The sequence below is a fragment of the Lipophrys pholis genome (assembly GCF_963383615.2).
Source record: "Lipophrys pholis genome assembly, chromosome: 23".
Classification (NCBI taxonomy): Eukaryota; Metazoa; Chordata; class Actinopteri; order Blenniiformes; family Blenniidae; genus Lipophrys; species Lipophrys pholis.
The window spans coordinates 3,692,848-3,714,147 of NC_137645.1; the positions used below are offsets into that span (position 1 = coordinate 3,692,848).

At 44.2% G+C, this 21,300-nt stretch overlaps 4 protein-coding genes across 5 annotated transcripts in view; 3 read left to right on the forward strand and 1 right to left on the reverse strand.

Annotated features, from left to right (window-relative positions):
• Positions 1-74: 74 nt before the first annotated feature.
• On the reverse strand, positions 75-5,767 carry LOC308127906 (uncharacterized protein). 2 transcript variants are annotated; one of them, XM_080493315.1, is made up of 11 exons: positions 5,625-5,767; positions 4,750-4,952; positions 4,493-4,660; positions 4,310-4,408; positions 3,978-4,101; positions 3,671-3,908; positions 3,546-3,592; positions 3,350-3,468; positions 2,806-3,277; positions 2,135-2,590; positions 75-465 (listed from the first exon to the last, which is right to left on the reverse strand). In XM_080493315.1, exons 1-11 carry the CDS (start codon positions 5,629-5,631, stop codon positions 254-256), a joined length of 2,145 nt encoding a protein of 714 aa, XP_080349441.1. In that variant the 5' UTR covers positions 5,632-5,767; the 3' UTR covers positions 75-253. The 2 variants fall into 2 exon arrangements, with proteins under 2 accessions (XP_080349441.1, XP_080349442.1); XM_080493316.1 differs by having other exon boundaries at positions 3,350-3,456; positions 5,625-5,752.
• A 458-nt stretch (positions 5,768-6,225) lies between these two features.
• LOC308127864 (uncharacterized protein) lies at positions 6,226-9,632 on the forward strand. The gene is made up of 4 exons (XM_080493242.1): positions 6,226-6,846; positions 8,162-8,401; positions 8,501-8,596; positions 8,810-9,632. Exons 1-4 carry the CDS (start codon positions 6,484-6,486, stop codon positions 8,906-8,908), a joined length of 798 nt encoding a protein of 265 aa, XP_080349368.1. The 5' UTR covers positions 6,226-6,483; the 3' UTR covers positions 8,909-9,632.
• Positions 9,633-9,725: 93 nt separating this feature from the next.
• LOC308127540 (vesicle transport protein SFT2B-like) lies at positions 9,726-12,449 on the forward strand. Its single transcript, XM_080492660.1, has 8 exons — positions 9,726-9,924; positions 10,584-10,673; positions 10,969-11,054; positions 11,307-11,388; positions 11,463-11,498; positions 11,597-11,655; positions 11,734-11,763; positions 11,887-12,449. The coding sequence occupies exons 1-8, from the start codon at positions 9,856-9,858 to the stop codon at positions 11,921-11,923; spliced, it is 489 nt and encodes a 162-aa protein (XP_080348786.1). The 5' UTR covers positions 9,726-9,855; the 3' UTR covers positions 11,924-12,449.
• A 3,379-nt stretch (positions 12,450-15,828) lies between these two features.
• Positions 15,829-21,300, forward strand: part of LOC308127863 (T-box transcription factor TBX19-like) — a gene marked incomplete at both ends in the record, with an annotated part of 7,507 nt that continues 2,035 nt past the window's right edge. The window contains 3 exons of the mRNA XM_080493241.1: positions 15,829-16,103; positions 17,839-18,115; positions 20,705-20,839. Of these exons, the coding sequence (XP_080349367.1) occupies positions 15,829-16,103; positions 17,839-18,115; positions 20,705-20,839 (687 nt within the window). The remainder of the gene's footprint in view (positions 16,104-17,838; positions 18,116-20,704; positions 20,840-21,300) is intronic.

Here is a 21,300-nt window from a genome sequence, read left to right on the forward strand (position 1 = left end):
TACACACACACACCCACCCACACACAAATACACACACGAGACGATGATGCCGCTTATTAAAGTGACGCACGCCTGCAAGAAAAACACGATTAGCGTGTTTGATAGCACATTTTATCAGAGAGAGCACCACAACAGCAGGAGGCTTCACACACATGTTGGTTCATCTTCAGCTCGATGGAAACCTCCGTGGAGTCACGTCCCTCAGAGACACAGTTCAGGCAGCGCAGTCAGAGAGCCGCTTTGTGAATTTATGTCACGCCTCCTCCCGTGCTCCCGCCGCCTCCTGGCTGGGCGCCGTGCGGTGCGTCAGCAGGTGCCGGTTGAGGTGAGTCTTGCGGGTGTAGCTCTTGGGGCAGAAGCTGCAAACGTGAGGTCGCACGTTGCTGTGAGACAACATGTGCTTCTTCAGGTCGAACTTCCTCCGTAAACATTTCCCGCAGTCTGGACACGAAAACGGTTTTTCCCCTGGAAGATAAAAGACAATGACACCGGAGTTACAGAGAATTCCATCAAACTAAGAGTCACTCTAACATTTAGCGTGAGAGAGGAGAAAACTCACAGAAAGTAAATTCACCAAACAATAATAAATACAAATTACTAACACTTTAAAGGAGACATATCATGCTTTTAAATCCTTCCTTTTTACATATAAATCATACAGTTGTGGTCTATATAAAGCGGAACTGCAATGCTTGGGTCTGAATTCCTCATTATTAGAGCTCCACAGGCCCCTTTTCTACCCCTTTTCTGATGTGCTTCTGAGAGCAACTCGTTTTGGGGCGGTCTCTTCATACCCCGCCTCCTCTCCAGGTTGCAGAGGTGACACTCGGTTCAACTCCACCCTGTTCGGCCATCTTTGTAGTTTGATAGAACAGATACAATTATCTAGCGGCGCAGAAACTTTATATTCACACATTATTTACAAAATGTCAACAACGGAAGATTTGTCCATCCAGCCATACATGTTGGAGCCAGAGTCGGACCCGGCGGAGCGAGATGAAAATGACGATGATACACCTGCAGAACAACGTCTTCATATGGATGTAACGCAATGGTGTGTTACTATATTTACACTAACTTCTCCATCCATGCCCACTACTACAATACTGCCTGAATTACAACGACTATTTAACACAGAAGTTACATTATAATCTAAAACGAGCACACAGCGCTAACATATGAAGACGGTGCAACTGCTAATGCTAACAAAACAATGACAGGGACGTCTTATCATCACACTTTTTAGCGTTATATACAGCTTACCGAAGTGCTCTGTTCGTCGTCTCCATAGATAGAAGGAACTGACCGCTCAATCAGACCAAGTCTTTCGGCAAATCCTTCTTTATACTGGCGGAGGTTGCTGAAGCAGTCGTCCTTAAAGTGCTTCGCGCACACAAAAATGACCTTACCCACAGATGTGGGTACATTTCTGTGAAAAATAAAACTCAACCAGGCACTTCGAAAAGGTTCTGATGCTGGGAGGCGGTGTAACGAAGCTTGTGGGTTACTACATCCAACAACCGAACATTTCGACTTATCCTCTCGTAACTTCGGTTGGACTACAAAATCGCAGCGAGAAACAAAAATGGCGGATTGCTCGAAGTGTCGATGTCCTAATTTGGCAGTTCCGCTGCGAATACTGTGACGTCATTGTTCAAAAAACGTAATAGAGAATAGAAAAATCGAAACCGATCGCAAAATATGACCAAAACAGAATATAAAGATATCAACGGAGCACCTGAAGAGACTACTTTGAACTTTTCTGTACTTCTAAACACTCTAAATATACAAGAAAATGCATTTAAGGGCTAAAAAAGTGGATTTAGCATGATATGTCCCCTTTAAATATAAATGATTAAAAATCCAATTAAAATAAGAATATATTTCTCAGAATCATTATAATTGTGTGGAGTCTCTCCATAGAACTCACTCCCCCCTCTGCTGGTACAATGTGGTAATACAGGACTGATCAGACTGGCTGAATAACTAGCTCAACATCTTGAATTTCACCTTAAAGTTATGTTTCTTTTACTAAGAACTCCAGCGTTCACAAGTTCAATGTGGAGAAATTTTGAAATCAGCCTCAGTGTAAGGTCAATGATGGAAGGCTAAAGGTGTGGCGGGCACCCCTCACCAGTGTGAATGCGACGGTGTTCGGTCAGGTGGCAGGAGATGGAGAAGGCCTTCCCACAGTCCTGACAGACGTACGGCCGCTCGCCCGTGTGAGTCCTCATGTGCTTCTGCAGGTCGCCGCCGGACGGCCAGCCCTTACTGCACACCGAGCACACGTACGGCCGTTCACCGGTGTGCCGCCGCACGTGCACGTTGAGGCCGGCGAGCGCTGTGAAATCTTTGGGGCAGTAGGGGCAGCGGTAAGGTCGCTCTCCGGTGTGTGTCCGCAGGTGGCACTCCAGCCCGTCGCGGGTTTTGAAGCGCTTGCCGCACTGCGAGCAGAGGTAGCGGCTGTCGGCCGAGTGGCTGGCCCGGTGAGACTGCAGGCCGGCCAGAGAACCGTACGTTTTACTGCACTGGTCGCACTGGAACGAGCGGAAAGTGTGTGTCCGCTGGTGGATACGAAGCTGGGTCACTCCTGTAGACACAAACAGGTCCAGTCACCTCAAAGCCAGCAGGAGGTCAAAGGTCAATGATCCTGTATGAAACAAACGTTTACAACATGTATTGTTTCAAGCCGAGGTCGGTCAGTGCTCGGAAGTCAGCCTGTGTTTGGAGTGAAACAGAATGTTGGCAGTGTGACAGTGACTCACCTCAGAAGCTGAAGTTGGGCTGTGTGTGGTAGCGACTCACCTGAGAAGCTGAGGTCACAGTAGCGACAGGTGTATCGGGGCTCGGCTCCCTCCACTGAATGCGTCTGCAGGTGTCGCAGCAGCTGCATCTGTGAGCCAAACGACTGCGAGCAGACGGTGCAGGTGAGGTTGGGCGGCCGGTGCTGTGCCCTGTGAGCGTCGCGCTCCGTCGCAGACTCGAACACCTGGTGGCAGCGCCTGCAGGTGAAGCCGGCCTTGTCCAGGTGCGTCTGCCTGTGATTGGTCAGGCTGGACAGGTGGTGGAACTCCTCGTCGCAGTCGGTGCAGCGGTAGCTGGGGCGCATGCGGTGCACACGCTGGTGCGAGAGGAGCTCGGCTTTGGTTCTGAAGACGGCACTGCACTGGAAGCAGGAGTGTGCTCTGATGGAGCGGGGCTCTGCCGGGCGGAGCTCCTGGATGGCGGTGGCAACGGGCCGGCGGCAGGTCCTGCTGGTGCGCAGGTGTCGGATGACCTGCAGACAGAAAGCAGCCGTCTGTTCTCCGTCTGAGTGTGGGCGAAGAATAAAGTTTTGACTGAGGCTCACCTGGGAGCGGTAGATGAAACATTTCCCACAGCGAGGACACTTGTGAGCCACACGCTGGGAATTATGGGAAATGCTGTACAGAGCATTGGCTGGGACCTCGGGGTGATCTGATTGGCCGACTGTAAGAGTCAGAGAGCTTCAGGTGTGACAGAAACAAAGCATGCATGCATGCAGACGGATGAGGGGCAGGGCTTACCAGTGTCTTCTGATTGGTCAACTGTGTCTCCAGGTGAGTCCCCCCACCTATCAGGAGAAACCTGGTTATTACAAATCTGTGGACAGTAGAGGATCGCTCGCCCACAACCCCAACCCCCCCCTCACCTGTCCACCCGCTCCACCACAGGTAAACACTCCTCATTGCCTTCTGCTGTGCTGTGATTGAACGCCTCCGCCTCGGTCCCACCAATCACCTCCTCGTCCTTCACCATCACCACCTCCACTTTCACAGGCTCCACATCTGGTGGGGCATCAGGAGAGTCAGGAGGCTCAGGATTGGTCAGTCTGGTAAAGAATGGGTGGGACCACACGGAAAGGAGGGTCTTCTCTGAGTCTCCGCCTACTGAGGAAACAACGTCATTAACACTGGGATTTACTGCACTCAGTGGTGTTTCGGTTTGGTATTTCATACCTGCCGTCAAGGCTTGTTCCAGAGAGCAGCACTGATTGGTCAGCAGCTGTCGGAGCTCCTCCCTGTGCGCCTCCTGCAGGCAATCCTCTATACCAGCAGGGGCAGCATCGAGCCAAGAGGCAGCCTGATAACAACATGACATGTTTGAGCCTCTGATCTCTCCTTGAACTACAGTTTGCTGAGTAAGTTCCAGTGATGGAGAAGTTAGAAGGTGCTCGCTTCAATCTTCTGTCTCCATAATTCTGCAGTAACTCTCATTAAAAATGACCTTAAGAGCAGAGAAACATGACAACGGCAGCTGAGTGCGGTGTGTGCGTGAGGCGGAGCAGCACCTGCTTGAAGTCGGGGATGGGGAACAGCTGCTCAATGCGGGACAGCAGGTCGCAAACGAGGGACTGCAGAGCCGAGTCAAAGCTGTGGTCGAAGACCTCCTGGAAGTCAAGGAGCAGTTAAAGGTGTCCCGCAAATAAAATTGAGTCAGCAGAAAGCTGCAGGAGTCAGAGGTCAGCTCACACCTGCAGGAGGCGCTGGGTCTCATCCGGAGTCTGCGTCACTGCATCGCTAAGGGACAACAGAGCGGAGCAACACTCCTCCACGACTTCATCTGCAGTCGCCTGGGAGACAGAGCGGATCTCGTCCAAGTGGGGGGACACAGCAGGTGTGTCTGGGTCACAGAGGGTCACCTGACAAACCAAAGGCATTACTTCCTGTTTGTCTGCCTGACTCTAGGGGGGGGGGGGGGGGGGGGGTGAGTGATGAAGGAAGCACTCACCTTGGCTCTGAGAGCCAGCAGCAGCAAACTCCTCTGCCTGTCCGTCAGCAGCTGTGGGACAGCCTCTGTTGCCATGGAGACAAAGTCCTCCAGCATCCCGTAATGCTTTATGCTTTGATGCCGCACAACCTGCCACATGGCTGCCGTCAGCAGGCGGAGGGGAGGGATGAGGAGGCGCAGGGAGGAGAGGGGGAGAGGGGAGGCTGTAGAGGAGGTGCAGAGAGGGAGTGAAGCCGGACTGAAGGGCCTGACACTTAAATCAACTTGATCACTAAACAGTGGCTGGTTGTCATGAAGTGACTCCAAGTCTCTTAACAAGTCTACCCAAACACATTATTAATAATTTTAGAATAAATAAAATTAGGTCTTTAATGGAGCTTCCAGAATGTAACGCAATGAATTGCTAATTACTTAAAGAAACGCATTACTCTCGTGTTTATGGATTAATTTGACTTATTCTGTGTAAAGAGTTTAAATGTCGTTATTTTTAAAGACTAAAAATACTGATTCAGTATGAATATAGAATAACTGAAACTACAATATGGTGATGAGCAGACTCCAACATACACGACGTGATACAGCAAGAGCATTTAATCATGAGTTTAGATTAGCCTTAATAAAATTAACGCAACTTGGTTGGTTATAAGAAAGCCGTATTGAACATCAATTACACGTGATTTAAGAACATTTGATAAAACTTTTTCAAGAAAGACTAAAGTCTCTTTGTAAGCACAACTTAAGTAAAAATCACAGTTTTACACACGGAGTTCGGTTCATGTTGACGTAGCGTGCTCACATTAGTTGATAATTACTCCAAAATAAGCAAAGACGTGATATTAATGATGGAGGATGAAAACAGCGCAGTGAGCACGTACCCATCATGCTTCTGCGGGTCCGTGCTGTTTGTGGAGGTTTTTAGAAAAGTTATTGCGATGTGTAGTTAGCAGGACGAACTAAGGGCTCACTACTGTTTACACCCCGAGCGGAAACTCCGCCTCCTTTCAGCCGGAAATGGGATAAAAACATCCGGGGCGCGCATGCGCACTACAGAGAGCAGCGTTAAATTTTATTTATTTTTTATTTTTTTAAATGAAGTGTTATCATATAAATTACTTTATCTTCTTCGAAAATATTGACGTTCAACTGAATGTTTTTTTTTAACAGATCAGTTTTATAAGTGGTCAGCCTTATTTCCGTTGAGGGCAGTGGTGGATTAGTGGTCAGAGAGGCAGACTTGTGCTTGCAGGTTCACAAGTTTGAATCCCACAATTGACAGTTTACCACTGCAGAATCCTGAGCAAGACCCTTGATACCCAACTGCCCCTGCATACAATGAATACATTTCCCTACTGTATGTTCAATTTATGTATCACAAATAACACAAAAGGTGTATTTCTTTACAGTCTTTACAGACTCATGACAAGCAGCTCAATGTTCACTTAGCTCCTTGTAATCTTCCTCAGTAAACGGATTACCAGACTTCTGGCCAGAGCACAGAGTGGAGATGAACATTGAGACAGAAAAGGGAAAGCAGCTAAAAGGAAGAGGAGAACCTGTCAAATCTGCCAAGCTTCCAAACATCTTCTTAATGTCTTTATTTTCAGCCCGATATCATGAATGTGTCGGTCAGCTGCCAGTGAATGAGTGAGTGAGTGAGTAAATGATTGCAGACTGCATGTTATAGAGGAGGACGATGAGAAGAAGCTCAGCTCATCAACGGTCTGCCTGATTCTGATGAAACCAAACATCGTGATCATGGATCCAAAGATAGAAGAAAGTGAAACATCAGAGACTGAGGAGCAGGTTCCTTTGAATGCAGCGGAGGAGGAAGAAGAGGAAGAGGGGGAAGAGGAAGAAGAAGAAGAAGAGGAAGAAGAAGAGGAAGATGAAGAAGAAGATGCCAGGATCTTCAATGCTTGGATGCTGCAGTACAGAGGTGGAGAACAACAGAAAAAGCCAGGGGACGAGAAAGATGTAGAAGAGAAGGCTGAGGATGATGAGAAGGAAACGGAGGAGAGAGGAAGGCCTGGAAGCAGGAGCAGCCTTGAGCCTCCGGTCCGAATGAGGATCGACCGCCGAGCATCACTGCCATGTCCGGTAAGAGGAACCTTCATAACCACATCAACTGTTTGTTGAGGCCCATAGATAGGGTCAGTACTATAAAAAGCAAAAAGCAGAACCCAATTATATTTCACTGCACTGTAGTGCAATCAATATGGGGACGTTTCTGTGGTCGGAGACCACTGCATGGACTCAAGGACACTTCTGAAAACCATTATCCACTAACACTTCTTTGTCAACATTTCTGAAAACGATTGTTTGTCAATATTTCTGGAAACCATCATCTGTCGACACATCTGATAAACTGGCTGTAGAAGGTTGCAGATTTACCATTTGTATGGCAGGAAACCATTGTCTGTGAACATTCCTGAAGACCCTACTGATGTTTATCCATCGATGTTGGAAGGTATTACCCTCTGAGGCGGAGGTGGTCTGAGTCGTCCCATATTTAGCTCAGTGGGCTCGGAGCTGTCGGGGCTGCTGGGTGTTAACATGTGCTCACTAATGAGGCTTTGAGTGTGTTGATGGGATCAGTGAGGATCAGAGTCGCTCACCTCCGACAAACAGTTCACTCATGTTCATATCACACTGCTCATTTTACAGCCTGGTTTTTCTTTGTTATTTAGTTGTTTCCTCTCAATCCCAACAACTTATTGAATTGTTTCATGAAGGATGGAATCAGTTATCTCACGGTTCAGGTTAATGGTCTGTTTGACAAACAAGGTAACTGACCGGTTCACCATTTGGTTAAATGTCTGATTTACTAATTAACTGTGGTGTCAATGAATTAGTTCATCATCTGTTTGATGAATGATAGAACTGGTTGACTGTCTTCTTAACTGGGAATTGAAATGACTGGTTAAATGACTGTCTAAACGTCTGGTCAACTGACTATTTAAAGCACTGGTTAACTAACTGGCTGACTGTCTGGTTAACTATGTTGTTCACGAAATAGTTATCTATTTGACGAGTTGATAAACTGTTTAACTGTTTTTTTAACTTGTTCATTAACTGACTGGTTTACTGTTTGTTTGACTAGTTAACAGACTATTAAAATGAGTGTAAAGTGACTGGTTAATTGGCTAGTTAACTGACTATTTAAATGACTGGTTAACTATGTGGAGAACTGTGTTGATAATGAACTGGATAACTCTACTTTGTCGAGTTCATAAACTGGTTAACTGTCTGGTTTACGCTTTTGTTCACTGATTGGTTTATTGATTGTTGACTGGTTAACTGTTTATTTAAATAACTGGTGAAAAGATTGGTTAAATGTCTGGTTAACCGACTATTCAAAAGGCTTTGTTGTTACATAACTGGTTAATTGGCTGCTAATCCATCTGTTGTCCAGGCGACTCTCTCGGCCATGCAGCTGTCGCGCCTCCACTCGTCCAGCGGTGCTGCTGTCACAGCACGGGTTTTACTGCGTCGCACCTCCTCCCGTCGCCTCCTCTCCTCACCACTGGAGTCCCCCTCCCCTGTCATCCTCAAACCTGCCCTGGAGCGGAGGCCGTCACTCATACCCACAATCCCTGAGGCTGTGCCACCTGAGAGGCGGAGCCAGTTCAGGAGACGCAACGTGATGTCGTTGGTGGGTGAAAACAACCACAAATATGAGTATGACGACAAAATATTGCTTGTGTAACAAATTCTGTGTGTGTGTGTGTGTGTGTGTGTGTGTGTGTTGCAGAGTGATGCATACAGTGTGTGTCTGATCTGTCACAATGACTTGAACCAAGGCAGTGGCACCCGAGAGCTGGAGTGTACACACACTTTCCACAAAGAGGTAACACAACACACAAACTCACAGTGGAAACGTTGCTTTTATGTTGTACAATGTTCACCTGACCAGTTCATAGCGGTTCTAGAGATAGGAGGAGGAGAACAGAGGTGGTGACAACAGGAGGTTGTTGCTTGCTCCTCCTCCTGACCTGACGACCCCTGCCCAGAGAGGAGCCCTGTGCCTGACTGTGAGCCTGACTGTGTTCTCTCTCTGCAGTGCATCGAGGAGTGGCTGTGGAGGAAACAGTCGTGTCCCACATGTCGCGTTCAGGTGTCGGTGCGGCAGCCCGTCTACGACTTGGTCAAAGTCCCCTGAAACCTGCAGAAACTCCTCCAGAGACTTTGTGTGTGAAGCTGGAGTTTGGAGTTTCTCCATCAGCTGCGACTGCAAACACTGGGGAACAAAACCTGTTTTTATTCATGTTTAACAAATGACATCTTAGTTCTGGAAAACTAAATATTTTCACTCATGAACAGAGCTTCAGGGGATCTCACAGAAGGGAAGAGAAACAGAAAAAGCATAAAAGAAAAGCTTTTTATTTGCTGGAACTAAAACAAAACAAAATCTTCATTCCTCCAGTAGAATGTTTCATGTTTTTCTCTTTGTGTTTTTATGATTGTAACCAAAGTTTTAGTGTTTTTATTGATTCCTCTCCCTATTTTACTCTTTTATCGAATCATGCTTTAATTATGTATAGATAATGATAAACAGAAAGAAATTTTGCGGGAGATACTTAACCTGAAAAAAATGTGTATGTGACATTGGAAGAGCTTAAGAAAAGTTTTGTGAACCTTTGGAAAGAAGAAAATTTGTATCACTCTGCAAAAAAAATGAAATGTGAATAATTCAAGAATGTTGAAACGGGGATAATTGAACGTTAACTGTAAATATATGTCAGGATCGGTGGAAATTATTTAAATTAATGGAAGAAAATAGGAAGAAATATATGTTTTATTTGCGTTTATAACATTTCTCTTTTTGATTTATTTTTAACAGTGGTTTTAAATTTTGTTTCTAAATAAAGTCAGAGTTTTTCCATAACTTTTTTGCGTTTGTTTGATGATTAGCTGGAAGGAAATATAAACGAACGAAGGTGAAACAGCGCCCCCCTTGGTGGCATTGTGGCGACAGGTGGTACTGCAGCCGGAAGGGCCGCACCTGTTGATGTCGTCTGGAAGTTCACCTGCTGCTCAACACCTGAGAAGCTCCTGGAAAGCGTCTTTTCTCCCCCTTCCACCGAGAAGACCGGACCCCCGGAGCCGATGGACAAACTGAAGAAGGTCCTGAGCGGGCAGGAGGAGAACGGCGGGGACGGCAGCGGGATTCTGGAGGTTTGTTTTTAGCCCGTTAGCTCCTGGAACGTGCCGAAGAGGCGCAAGTTGAGCGACACAAAGTGCGCTCATAACTCCAGCAGGAATACTCACACACACACACACACACACACCCCTTCTGAATGACTTTAACTTCCAGAGGACGCCACACACATCCTGTCCACTGTAAAATACATCAAACCTCAGAAAACACAAAAACAAGCTGCAGAGAAGAGAAGCGTTCCAAAAACATGTAGTTTTGAAAATTTCTCCACTTTTAGAAATATTTGTCACTTTCTTCCTACCTGACTGCATGCAGAGAAATTTGGCATTGCGAGAAAATACATGTTTGAGCTTTTTTTTATGTTTGCTTATTGGGACACTAGAATCTAAATATTGGACAATTTAGTCTCGTCAATATGCAAAATGTCCTCATTCATCATATATTGGAGTGACAGTCGTAGGTTCTGATGTCTGTTGGCTAAAGGTAAGTTACAAACTCATCTGTTTAAAATATCATACATATAGTTGGTTGAATACTTTGATATTTACAGATAACGCCTTGTTAAGTAAAATGGAAAAACATTAGGAAGTTCTAAAGTGTCTGTCATTGCAAAAGTCAACACAATGAGCGCATTCAGTTTGACTGAGAGTTGTAAATAGTGATGACCCCTCTACAGAGAGCCAACCAGGCGTCCACGCTCTCATGGGGGACGAGGATGAGGGGCTTCGCCATCTGCTTCGTGCTGGGAGCGCTCTGTTCCATCCTGGTAAGTCACTTGATGTTTTTCCCCTCCAGCTGACACTTCACACCTTCAAAAGTTTCTGAAATTATTCAGACAAAACAACTTCTGAGTCTTTCCTGTTCCGTTTCCATCAGTTTCTCGCTTTCCTTGGTGATCATCCTTTTTGTTTTCTGTCTTTGGTCCTGCTGTCTGTATCCAAGGCAATGCTTCATCTGTTTCTATGGTAACAGCCTCTATCCTGTTTGTATCCGTGGTTACCATCATCCTGCTGTCCCCCTGGATGTTGCTGTAGTAACAGCCTTTCCCTCTCTGTGATCAGGGTACCTGTTTGTTGTGGGTTCCAGGGTTTGGACTCGCCGTGTTCGCTGTCCTCTACAGCGTGGGAAACGTCTGTGCTCTGGCCAGGTACGGCCCACGACTAACTAACACTGACACAACTAACCACGGACCACCAAAACGAGCTGAAACTGATCAGAACCACTCACAACTAACCAAATCTAACTGTAACTGATCATAACTAACTTAAAATTCATCTCAACCGACCACAAGCAGCAGCATCTAGTCAAAGCTAGATTTAACCAGGACGAACTGAAACACACAGGTGACTGTAACCGACCACTGGGGGCCATATTTGAGAGTGTGGTCATGTGGTTTCAGTACGACGTTCCTGATTGGTCCGTTGCGGCAGCTGAAGACGATGTGCGCTAAAGAGCGAGCGTTGGCAACCGTCATCATGCTGGTGAGAGCCAAACGATGAGGTCAGGGTCATGACGGTTACGATAGCACGGTGTCTGACAGTGTGTGTCTCTGCAGGTGTGTCTCATACTGACGCTGTGCGCCGCTTTCTGGGTGAGACACACACACACACACACAAACCCACACACACACTCACAGGCCTAAATGAACATTGTGTGTTTGGGTTAAACTGTGTTTTTGTGTCTCTGCAGTGGAAAAACAATGGACTCGCACTTTTGTTCTGTGTGCTGCAGTTCATCGCTTTTACCTGGTAACCACACACACACACACACACACACACACAAATACAGTTTAAATCTACAAATTTATACACTATGTTTGTGTGCAGGTATGGTCTTTCCTACATTCCCTTCGCCAGGTAAAAAATCATAGATTTTTCTTCTTTCTTTGAAACTGCAAAGCTTTATTTTTTCGTGTCATAATTAGAATGAATGAAAAGTACTTTAAAGTTTTAGTACATCCTCTCTCTCTGTGGTTCCAGAGACGCTGTTATGAAGATGTTCTCGCTCTGCATTTAAGCCCCGCCTCCTCCTCTGAGTAAGCTCCAATCAGAAGAGGGTGGTGTGGTTCGTGGACTGTGAGGTCGTCGTGTTTCAGAGCAGCTCATTGGTCCTCGTGTTTCAGGCTCCTCCGTTGGCAGGGACGCCTGTAGGGTGTTGTCTGTTACTATAGTAACTGTCATTTCTTTAATCGTGGAATTTCACACCAAAACCTTTTCAACTTTATTTATGTGAATATATATGTTTTCTAGCGTAATTTTTCCAGTTTTTCTCTTTCAACCTCCTTTAACCCGGGAGCTTTTCTTTTGAAAGTAACTCGATAACGAGTTCCAGCTGCTGTGGTCACGCAAATGTCGGTTTGACTCGCATTCAAGTGAAACGTTTCAGAATTAAAGACATATTTCAGTCCATAAATCAAATTTATAACATTTCTTTAAAAACTAATGTGCTGCTGACACATGATAAGGTGTTCACCTTGTCGTGTGTGTCACCAGTGGTTTTATTGTGTATTTTTCTTTTTAATAAATGGTAAACTACAGCGGTGTCTGTGTGTGTGTTTCCCACCTTATTTTCGCTTGCTGGTCTAAACCGGAGTTGTCATTTCTGAGAAGGTGTTTTTTTTATTGTCAGCAAAAGAAAACAGGAAATTCATATACTGTACAACACGTTTTTCTGTTGTGGGAGGGGCTTATTTTTGGCGTGGAAGGGCTTGTCCGGAGTGAAGTTTCATTTCTTTCTCCTCTTGTATGAGAGAAACGTTAAATAAATTCTAACAGGCATCTGCAGCGCCTCCTTCAGGCTGTCATAAATACAACAGTATGCATCCAAGTTTCCACGTCGGCGTGACGTCTGTTGCCCCGCCTCTTTCTTTTTCTGCATGTGAGATGCCTTAAAGCCAGCTAATCTCCACCTCCTGATTAAAGCACACACACACAGGCCTGGTTATAGCGTACGCACACACACACGGTGCGGGTGTCGGGTGTCGCTCGGTGTGCGTTTCCAGATGTTCCCAGCGAGGATCTGACCTATCGTTAGTGACTCTCTGATCCCAGCAGATTACTCTGATTGTCTACTATGCTGTGCGTGACATTTAAAGCTGCAGGAGGTTGAATCGGCAGAAATCACCGCCGTCCAACCAAACACTGACCACCCGGATTCACAGATTTCACATGTTGTGAAATGAAGTCAATCTTCTCGAGGTCTCAACAATTTAATGTTGCTGGGTCTGCGGTCGGTGAGGCTGTCTTCCTGGGGTCGTTGCTATGGAAACGGGCCTGGATGGTCCTCTGATGCCCTTTTGGCTCTGGCAGCCCACCAGCAGATTTGAAGGCGGTGTTCCTCTGCTCCGACCAAGGCCTGGTGATGGTCGAAGCATGTTGGAAGAATGTTGGACCAGTGAGATGTTTTCACGCTGAATCAAAGTTATTTAACTATTCTGACACTCCACATATTTCTCTTTATCAGTGTCTGTTGTCAAACATGAAAATCAGGCTCGGCATCCTAAGACCCCTAGATTTTTAATAATGGGGCTCAAAGTCGCCCCCCAGAGGAGGGCGATTGTCCCGCACATTAAAGATTTGACATGTTGTCCCTTTAAAGCTTCAAATTACAGCCGAGCAGTGAACAATGAGAGAGAGGCTGTGTGTGTGTGTGTGTGTGTGTGTGTGTGTGTGTGTGTGTGTGTGTGTGTGTGTGTGTGTGTGTGTGTGTGTGTGTGTGTGTGTGTGTGTGTGTGTGTGTGTGTGTGTGTGTGTGTGTGAGAGAGAGAGCACAGGTTTGGTGTAACAGTCTGATGGTTTGGGATCATTTGCAGTCGCAGCAGCATCACATCAGCTTCACTTTAATTAACGGGGATTCTTTCACCTGTTCACTGCCTCACAGGTACGTTCATCCTCTTCTCTACTTTTATCTTCTCTTCACATTTTACCCTCATTTATCACCTTTTATTTCAGGATAATTGAGTGTAATTTTGCAGCTTTGTGAATTAAAAAAAAGGTACTTTTTAAAAGAGATTGTTTCAACGTGTGCATTTAATTATATTTTAGTCATTTCCCACAAGGGAAGCAGCCAATTAATATTTTAACACTTTCTTACACTTTGATAATGTATTATGTATATAAGGAAATATATGATCATTTGAAATTAAAATTATTTCGGATAAGGGTTTCAAATATATAATGATTTTATGATAGGTTATTTCTTCACAGAGTTCACCAGGTTTTGTTTATAAATGTATTTAAATCTTTCTCAGTACAAAATGAGCGTAAGAGTAATGACACATTTACACAAGTAAGTTTGCGATGTCTATTTTCTGTTTGTACTTTATTAAATGGCAATAATAATAATAATAATAATAATAATAATAATAATAACAAAATGTTTTTAATTTAATTTCACATAGTCTACACTAGCTTATAAATAACTTAGATAAATAAAACATAAATGACCCAGCTGAACAAGGAGATTGTTCAGCCTGAACGCACCAACATTTATCCGCAACGATCTATTATAATAATAATAATAATAATTATTATTATTATTATTATTATTATTATTATTGTTGATTCCATTTCCCCTGCAAACATTTTTAATATAAGGCTATTGTAAATGTGTTAATGACAAATAAACGTGAATGCAACTACATTAAAATAAAATGAGTAAATAGAAAATATATTTAGAAACCCGGAAAACATGGTTCACATTTAGTCCTCCTGACTTTTTACCTCATACAATGCAACACGATTCGGCCTGCTGAGCAAAATACCATAATGGAATGGAATAGAATAGAATTTATTGTCACACAGACGTGCTTCAAACATGAAAACCCAAAGAAATAAATATGTTTATTAAATTTGTTAAGCACTTTCTCAGTCTTCTATAATAATAATAATAATAATAATAATAATTATTATTATTATTATTATTATTATTATTATTATTATTATTATTATTATGATTATTATTATTATGATTATTGTTGTTATATTCAGAATTATAGCATTCTTATGTAATATGTATAAAACAAGATCAATACATCTCATCTACATAATAGTATTCACATAATAGAAAGTATGTATGAATGTACAAAACAATTTAGATATAATATTTAGCATGCATAGAATAATATGTATCTGACATTGATAAATGCGAGGTTCCGCTTTTATCATGTTTGATGAAACACAGCGAGTGAATAAAAATACTTCACTCATTATCTTTGCACAGGAAAACATAAGACAGATGATTGTCCAGTCTGAACACGAACACGGTGCACAGGAATTATGACGCCTCAAGACTAGAACATGTGGATCTAAAATCAACAAATCTGAGTCTCGTCGACCCAGAACAGCCTCAGTGTACAAATATGTGCAGCGCAGGAAAAAAAGAAGAAGAGAAATGTAAAATATTTGTGTGACTTTAGAAAATATTAAATATAGAGATGATGAAGACTTTCTGTTTCACCCAAAGTTCCCTCATAAATCTGCTTCACTCGTGTCTACATCCACTAAAATATGCAAACGGACGAAGAAGCTGTTTAGCAGCGCTGAGTGGGGCTCCGTTGGGTGAATACGATCGCTCAAGAACCCTTGGACCCTTGTGAACATTTCCCCTCCCTTAAGAGTATAATTTTGAGGCTAAAAGCATCAGTCCGGAGCTTTCTACTCATTATGAAAATTATTTATCTGAAACAAAGAGATGAAAGAAAACAAATGCAGAGACTCGTGCGGAGCCTGATGGCGGGACGTCTCCTTGATGGTCCAGATTAACTCCCGAGACTTGATTCACGTTTTAATGCACTTGAATAGAAACGTCTGAGTCTCAGAATGAAGTGAAACATTAATCTGTATAAATTGGTTTTAATCGGGTGGGTGGGCTGTGGTTTTTCAGGGTTAACCCTGACCCGTAATGTTTGTTTGGACATCCAGATGAAGGTGGAGGGGCTGCAGGAGGACGGGGAGACTGATCCCGGGTCTTCGGAGGACCGGACCCGCAGCGGTACCGGTGGTGCAGTGTGCAGCCGGCCCGGCTCAGCAGAGCGCTGCATGTCCCGGCTGCTGAGCGCCGTGGAGAGCGAGCTGCAGGCCGGCCGCGAGAAGGGCGACCCCACGGAGCGCGAGCTCAGGGTGACGCTGGAGGAAGCCGAGCTGTGGAGGAAGTTCCAGCACATCACCAACGAGATGATCGTCACGAAGAACGGACGGTGAGTTCTGCAGGTCGCTGCCTCTCAGTCTTCAGGCAAAAACAAAGATAGAACAGCTTTTGTCACAATGTCTTTGTAGGCGTTCCAGAGTCCTCAGAGAAATCTTTGTTAAGCTCTTTTTGAAGAGGCCCTGGAATTGTCCAGCAGTAATTTGTGGCGGGTCTTGAAAGCCTGTGGAAAGTCTTCTTTGGATTATTGTGAAGGGTTCTAGAGATTCTGTTGAGGTTCGGACTTGATTCTGTCCGTTATGGTTTTAGTGACGTTAAAGACTTCCCTGAGTCTTTGTGGATTTTCTGAAGTTCTCGACAAGATCACAGCTATAATTGAAATGTTTACAGGAGATTGAAGTGGTAACTGTTGCTGGTTTGGAAGTGGCCGTTCCTGGGCTTGTAGGTTTCAACGAGGTCCTTGAGGTAATTAAAGGGTCTTAATGGAGGAGATAATAGAAGTCTTGAGGATGGCTGAATTATTCATCATCTTACCTTTGATGATATTGTTGTTGTTTTTTTTAACAACAAAGTAGTCCGTATCAGGCTGGTCACCTGATAACACATCGCCAATCGTCCAGTGGCGCTCTGAGGAGTAAAAACATCCAAAGTTAATCAGAAGGTTCCTTTTGTATCTGTTGAAGTTCTCAAATTTCAAGAGGGTTCAGACATCGTAGACGAACGAGACTCTGAAGCTTTTTAAAAGATGGTTAAACTAGTTTTAAAGGTTTTCAACGATTTTTCCGATGAGTCCTCGGCTCGGTTATTCAGTGTTTATGTCTTTGAGGTTCCAATGAGGCGGCGGAGATCATCAGCTTGTTCGTCTCTGCTAAAGTTGTGAATAAAAATATTAGAGATGTGCTAAAAGGTGTAAGGGGACATTAAAAGAGATTTACAAGGTCTTTTCAAGGTTCTTCATGTGTTGAAGATATTACAGAGTGAACCACAGAGGTTCCTTGATCTGAATTCCTTCAGCAGGACTTTCTCTGTTTAAACGACCATGAGCGCAGGTTGTTTCACTGTTTCTCCCTGAAGAAGGACTTGCACCGAAGCTGTAATCAGTTTGGTGGCCGAATCGGGTGTTTTGATTGGCCGTGGCTGATCCCTACCTGACGTGTTTGTGTGCGCACACAGTTTGGTAATCGGGGTTATTCATTAGTGTCGATAGCAGCCGCAGTGTGAGCCACTGGCTGTTTTTTTTTCCCGAGCTGAGGCGTGTTGACCGGTCGTGCCCCGCAGCGGGAAAACACTCCATTCACACCTGCAGGACGCCACTTGAGCGGCTGTTAGCGTTGAGAGCCGCTGTTTGTCTCCACGCACGCTAACTTTGACTTTTTTTTTTTTTAAGCAAATAAGGCAACAAATTCATGTTCAAACACAAAGAAAAGCTGTTAGTTTGATGGACAGAGTCCACAGAGGAGAGTGGGGGAACAAAGCAGAGGACGCCTCGCTCGCACAAAACTCCAAACAACTGTAAATACTCTGATCATCACTCATGCAAGCCAACTCAAAGTTTGTCACAAATAGAATAAAATAAAGAGAAAGTGAAATATTTGGAATTAAAGGAAATCAAATGTTATTGTGGAATAAATAGCACAATAAAATACATGAACTCTCTCACTTTATCGTCCCAGTTAATTCAGGATGAAGGCCGGTTCAGTTCATCACACACACACAGTCACACACACCCACTCACTTTCAAAAAATTATGAAATTATACTTTTTTTTAATTGTATGTTCGTGTGCAGTCGGATGTTCCCGGTCCTGAAGGTCAGCGTGTCCGGCCTCGACCCCTCCTCCATGTACTCCTTCCTGCTGGACTTCGTGCCGGCCGACAGCTGTCGCTGGAAGTTCGTGAACGGAGAGTGGGTGGCGGCAGGCCGGGCGGAGGGACGCGGCGAGGGGCGCGGCCACGGCGGCATTTACATCCACCCCGACTCGCCAAATTTCGGCGCCCACTGGATGAAGGCCGCTGTGACCTTCAACAAGGTCAAACTCACCAACAAGGTCAACGGGGGAGGACAGGTGAGTCCAGACCCAGATGTCTTTGAGATGATCGCAAATAAAGGTCTGAAAAATCTGTCAGGAATGTTTGGGATTGAGTTGGAGGTCGTAGAAAAGTTTTCAAAACTCTGCTCAGTGAAATCAAACCTCTTTTAACAGCAGTTATCAGTTGGTCCCTGTTGTTTTAGTGTCACCCGAAGTTACCACTTGTTTTTTACCAGTTCTTACTAGTATTTATCAAGTGTTAAGAGTTTATATATAGTTGTTTATCTTCTTCTTCTTCTTTTTCTTCTTCTTCTTCTTCTTCTTCTTCTTCTTCTTCTTCTTCTTCTTCTTCTTCTTCTTCTACTTCTCATCTTCTTCAGTCCATTATCCCGCTCTTCATGAAGTCTCTCTCTCTCTCTCTCTATCTCTCTCTCTCTCTCTCTCTCTCTCTCTCTCTCTCTCTCTCTCTCTCTCTCTCTCTCTCTCTCTCTCTCTCTCTCTCTCTCTCTCTCCGTCTCTGTCTCTGTCTCTGTCTCTCTCTCCATCTCTCTCTCTCCTCTGGTCATATTGTGCTGGAGTGGGCGAGAGACTACCGCCTCTAATTAACCACTTCAGTCCCTTTCCTCGCTCACTTCACCTGCTCGCCCCCTCGTAACCACGGGAACGGGATAAACAGCTCTTAATTGGCCGGCGGCAGTTTAATGCACTTCCTGTCGAGAGCTGTTCACCACTCATAGAGGCCCTCACACACATACACACAAACACACACACTCACTCCAAAATTGGCATTAATGTTGTTTATATTTACCCATTATCCCTTTCCAAACATGGCACACACACACACACACACACACACACACACACACACACACACACACACACACACTCTGGAACAGAGAGCTCGGCCATAATGAAATAATTGCTCAGCTTATTTGTACATTATGGTAATTATGTTTTTTACTGGAAAATTAATTTATCCATCATGCTTCAGATGGACGAGAGCGAGGGAGAGGTAAACTATATTCAAAGCAAGCCCACACACACTCCAGCTAATGTGGCTCTGCCAGCACACACACACGCACCGCAGGGTCACATCTGAAGCCAGCCTCTCAATCTGAATAGAAAACAGTTTGTTTTTGTGTGTCGGCCCAGAGAGCTGTGATTGGTTAATTGGGCCTCGTTAGCTTGCTGGATGGAGAGATGGACTAGAGAGAAAAGACAGATGGATAAAAGAGTGTTTTGGCCAAAGACAAAGATGGCTCCACTCCATAAAAGTGACTCAACCACTGTGGCTTGTGGTTTGTCTGCTTTCTGATGGATCCAAAGAGCTTTTTGGACTTTTCCAAAGTTTCTCGCGTGAGTTTGGTGTTCGCAGTGTGAACTTTGGGTAGTTCTGTTGGTAGTGCACAGAGGATGGATCTCCGTCAAGGTGTTGAGGTTTGTCGACGACACAGATGGGGATGTTTGAGCAGACGTGAAGTCAATTACCGGTAATAAGAGTAAGCATAGCGGTGTGAAAAGGTGATGTAGTATATAGTTGGGTACATGCTGATAGAAACATGTCCGCCGAGGTAAAGGTATGAATACCAGGACACAGGAGCAAAGAAAGCAGTATGAGTGGGTACAGACATTGAGAAAACATGATAGGCAAAGCAAGGCAAAATTATTTCGATAGTGTGACTCAAGGTAAATCACAGAACTTTAAAAGGAAAGAAAGGAAATATATTAAGGCAAGAAAAGAAAGAAGAAAGGCATAAAAAGCAAAATAATTAAAGAAATATTTATTAAGACAAACGTAATAAAATAAGTAAAATATCATTGCTTATTAGAAGGCCAGAGCAAATAATAGTGATTTAAAAGAAGTGCGTGTGTCAGCAGGAAGTTTGTTCAACAGGTGAGGAATGTAGGAACTAAAAGCTGCTTCACGTTGTTTCTTCAAACTCTTGGAACTCATACAGTAGTGAACCTTTTCCCGAGGACCTCGGGTACTATTATAAGCTTTTTCGACAAAAGCCACATTTCTCGGTGGATCTTTCGACACACAGGCAGCCGCTGCAGAGAGAAGTTCATGTGAAACATGCTCCTTTGTGTTGGCGAGGACTCCGGCGGCAGCGTTCTGGATGAATGCAGCTTTTAAACAGATTTCCTACCAGTAAACACACCATTACAGCAATCCAGCCTCGTGAAAATAAATGAGTGAACAAGTTTTTATGATTCTTGTTTAGAGGTCTTTTAATTCTGTTGTGGTAGCTGAATTTATGATTGTCTTAAGTTCAAGTCCGAGCCCAGACTTCAAGTCTTTCACTGATACTGATGTATAGAACTGTGTCATCTGCATAATTACTATGGGAGCAATGGTATCAATTATATTTTTAACTTGTGAGCTGAAGGCAGAGCTGACATGAGACTGAACATCTGGGTAAAAAAATTGGTGTTTTCATCGAAGTGATGTTTTCTCATCAACGCTGTTCCAACGCTTGTTGGAAAAGTCCAACGTGAAAGAGTGTGAATGACATGAGAGCACGAGTCTCCTCACAGAGGCCGATGATGAGCGAGGAAGGTACCGGTGGGTGCCTGGTTAGGCACATCTGGTTGAATCAGCTGTTGTCTGTCTGTGTTTTCCAGATTATGTTGAACTCTCTTCATAAGTACGAGCCTCAGCTTCACATCGTGTGTGTCGGCTCCCGTCATCGCCTCGTCTCCAACGTCTCCTTCAAAGAGACTCAGTTCATTGCAGTCACTGCTTACCAGAACGAAGAGGTACCATCAGAAAAGAAATACACAGCAAAAACCTTGAACACGATTGAATTAAAGTTTTGTTATAAATAAGCTTGAGCTGAAACAAAGTGTGTGCGTCAGGAATAGAAGGTATCAGAGCAAAATGGTATTCAAAGAGTCTCATACGCGTGTGAGAAGTACGATCATAACAGAAAACCTTGGACATTTTGGAACAGAAAGTATAGAATGAAAAAAAAAACAACAACACATGGTAGAACAAATAGTTCCATTATAATATAATAAAAACTAGCAGGTTAGGTAAAAACATAACAGAAAACGTCCTACACTGTGGGACTGAAAGTTTTGTCCAAAAAGTGTTATACAAAAGAGATACGATTGATATAGAAAATCACTCATAACGTTTCTGCAAATCTAACCTAACCATTAGAGGTAAAACATGTTATCATAAGTTCGTGAAATGATCTGAGAAGAAACTTCCTGTT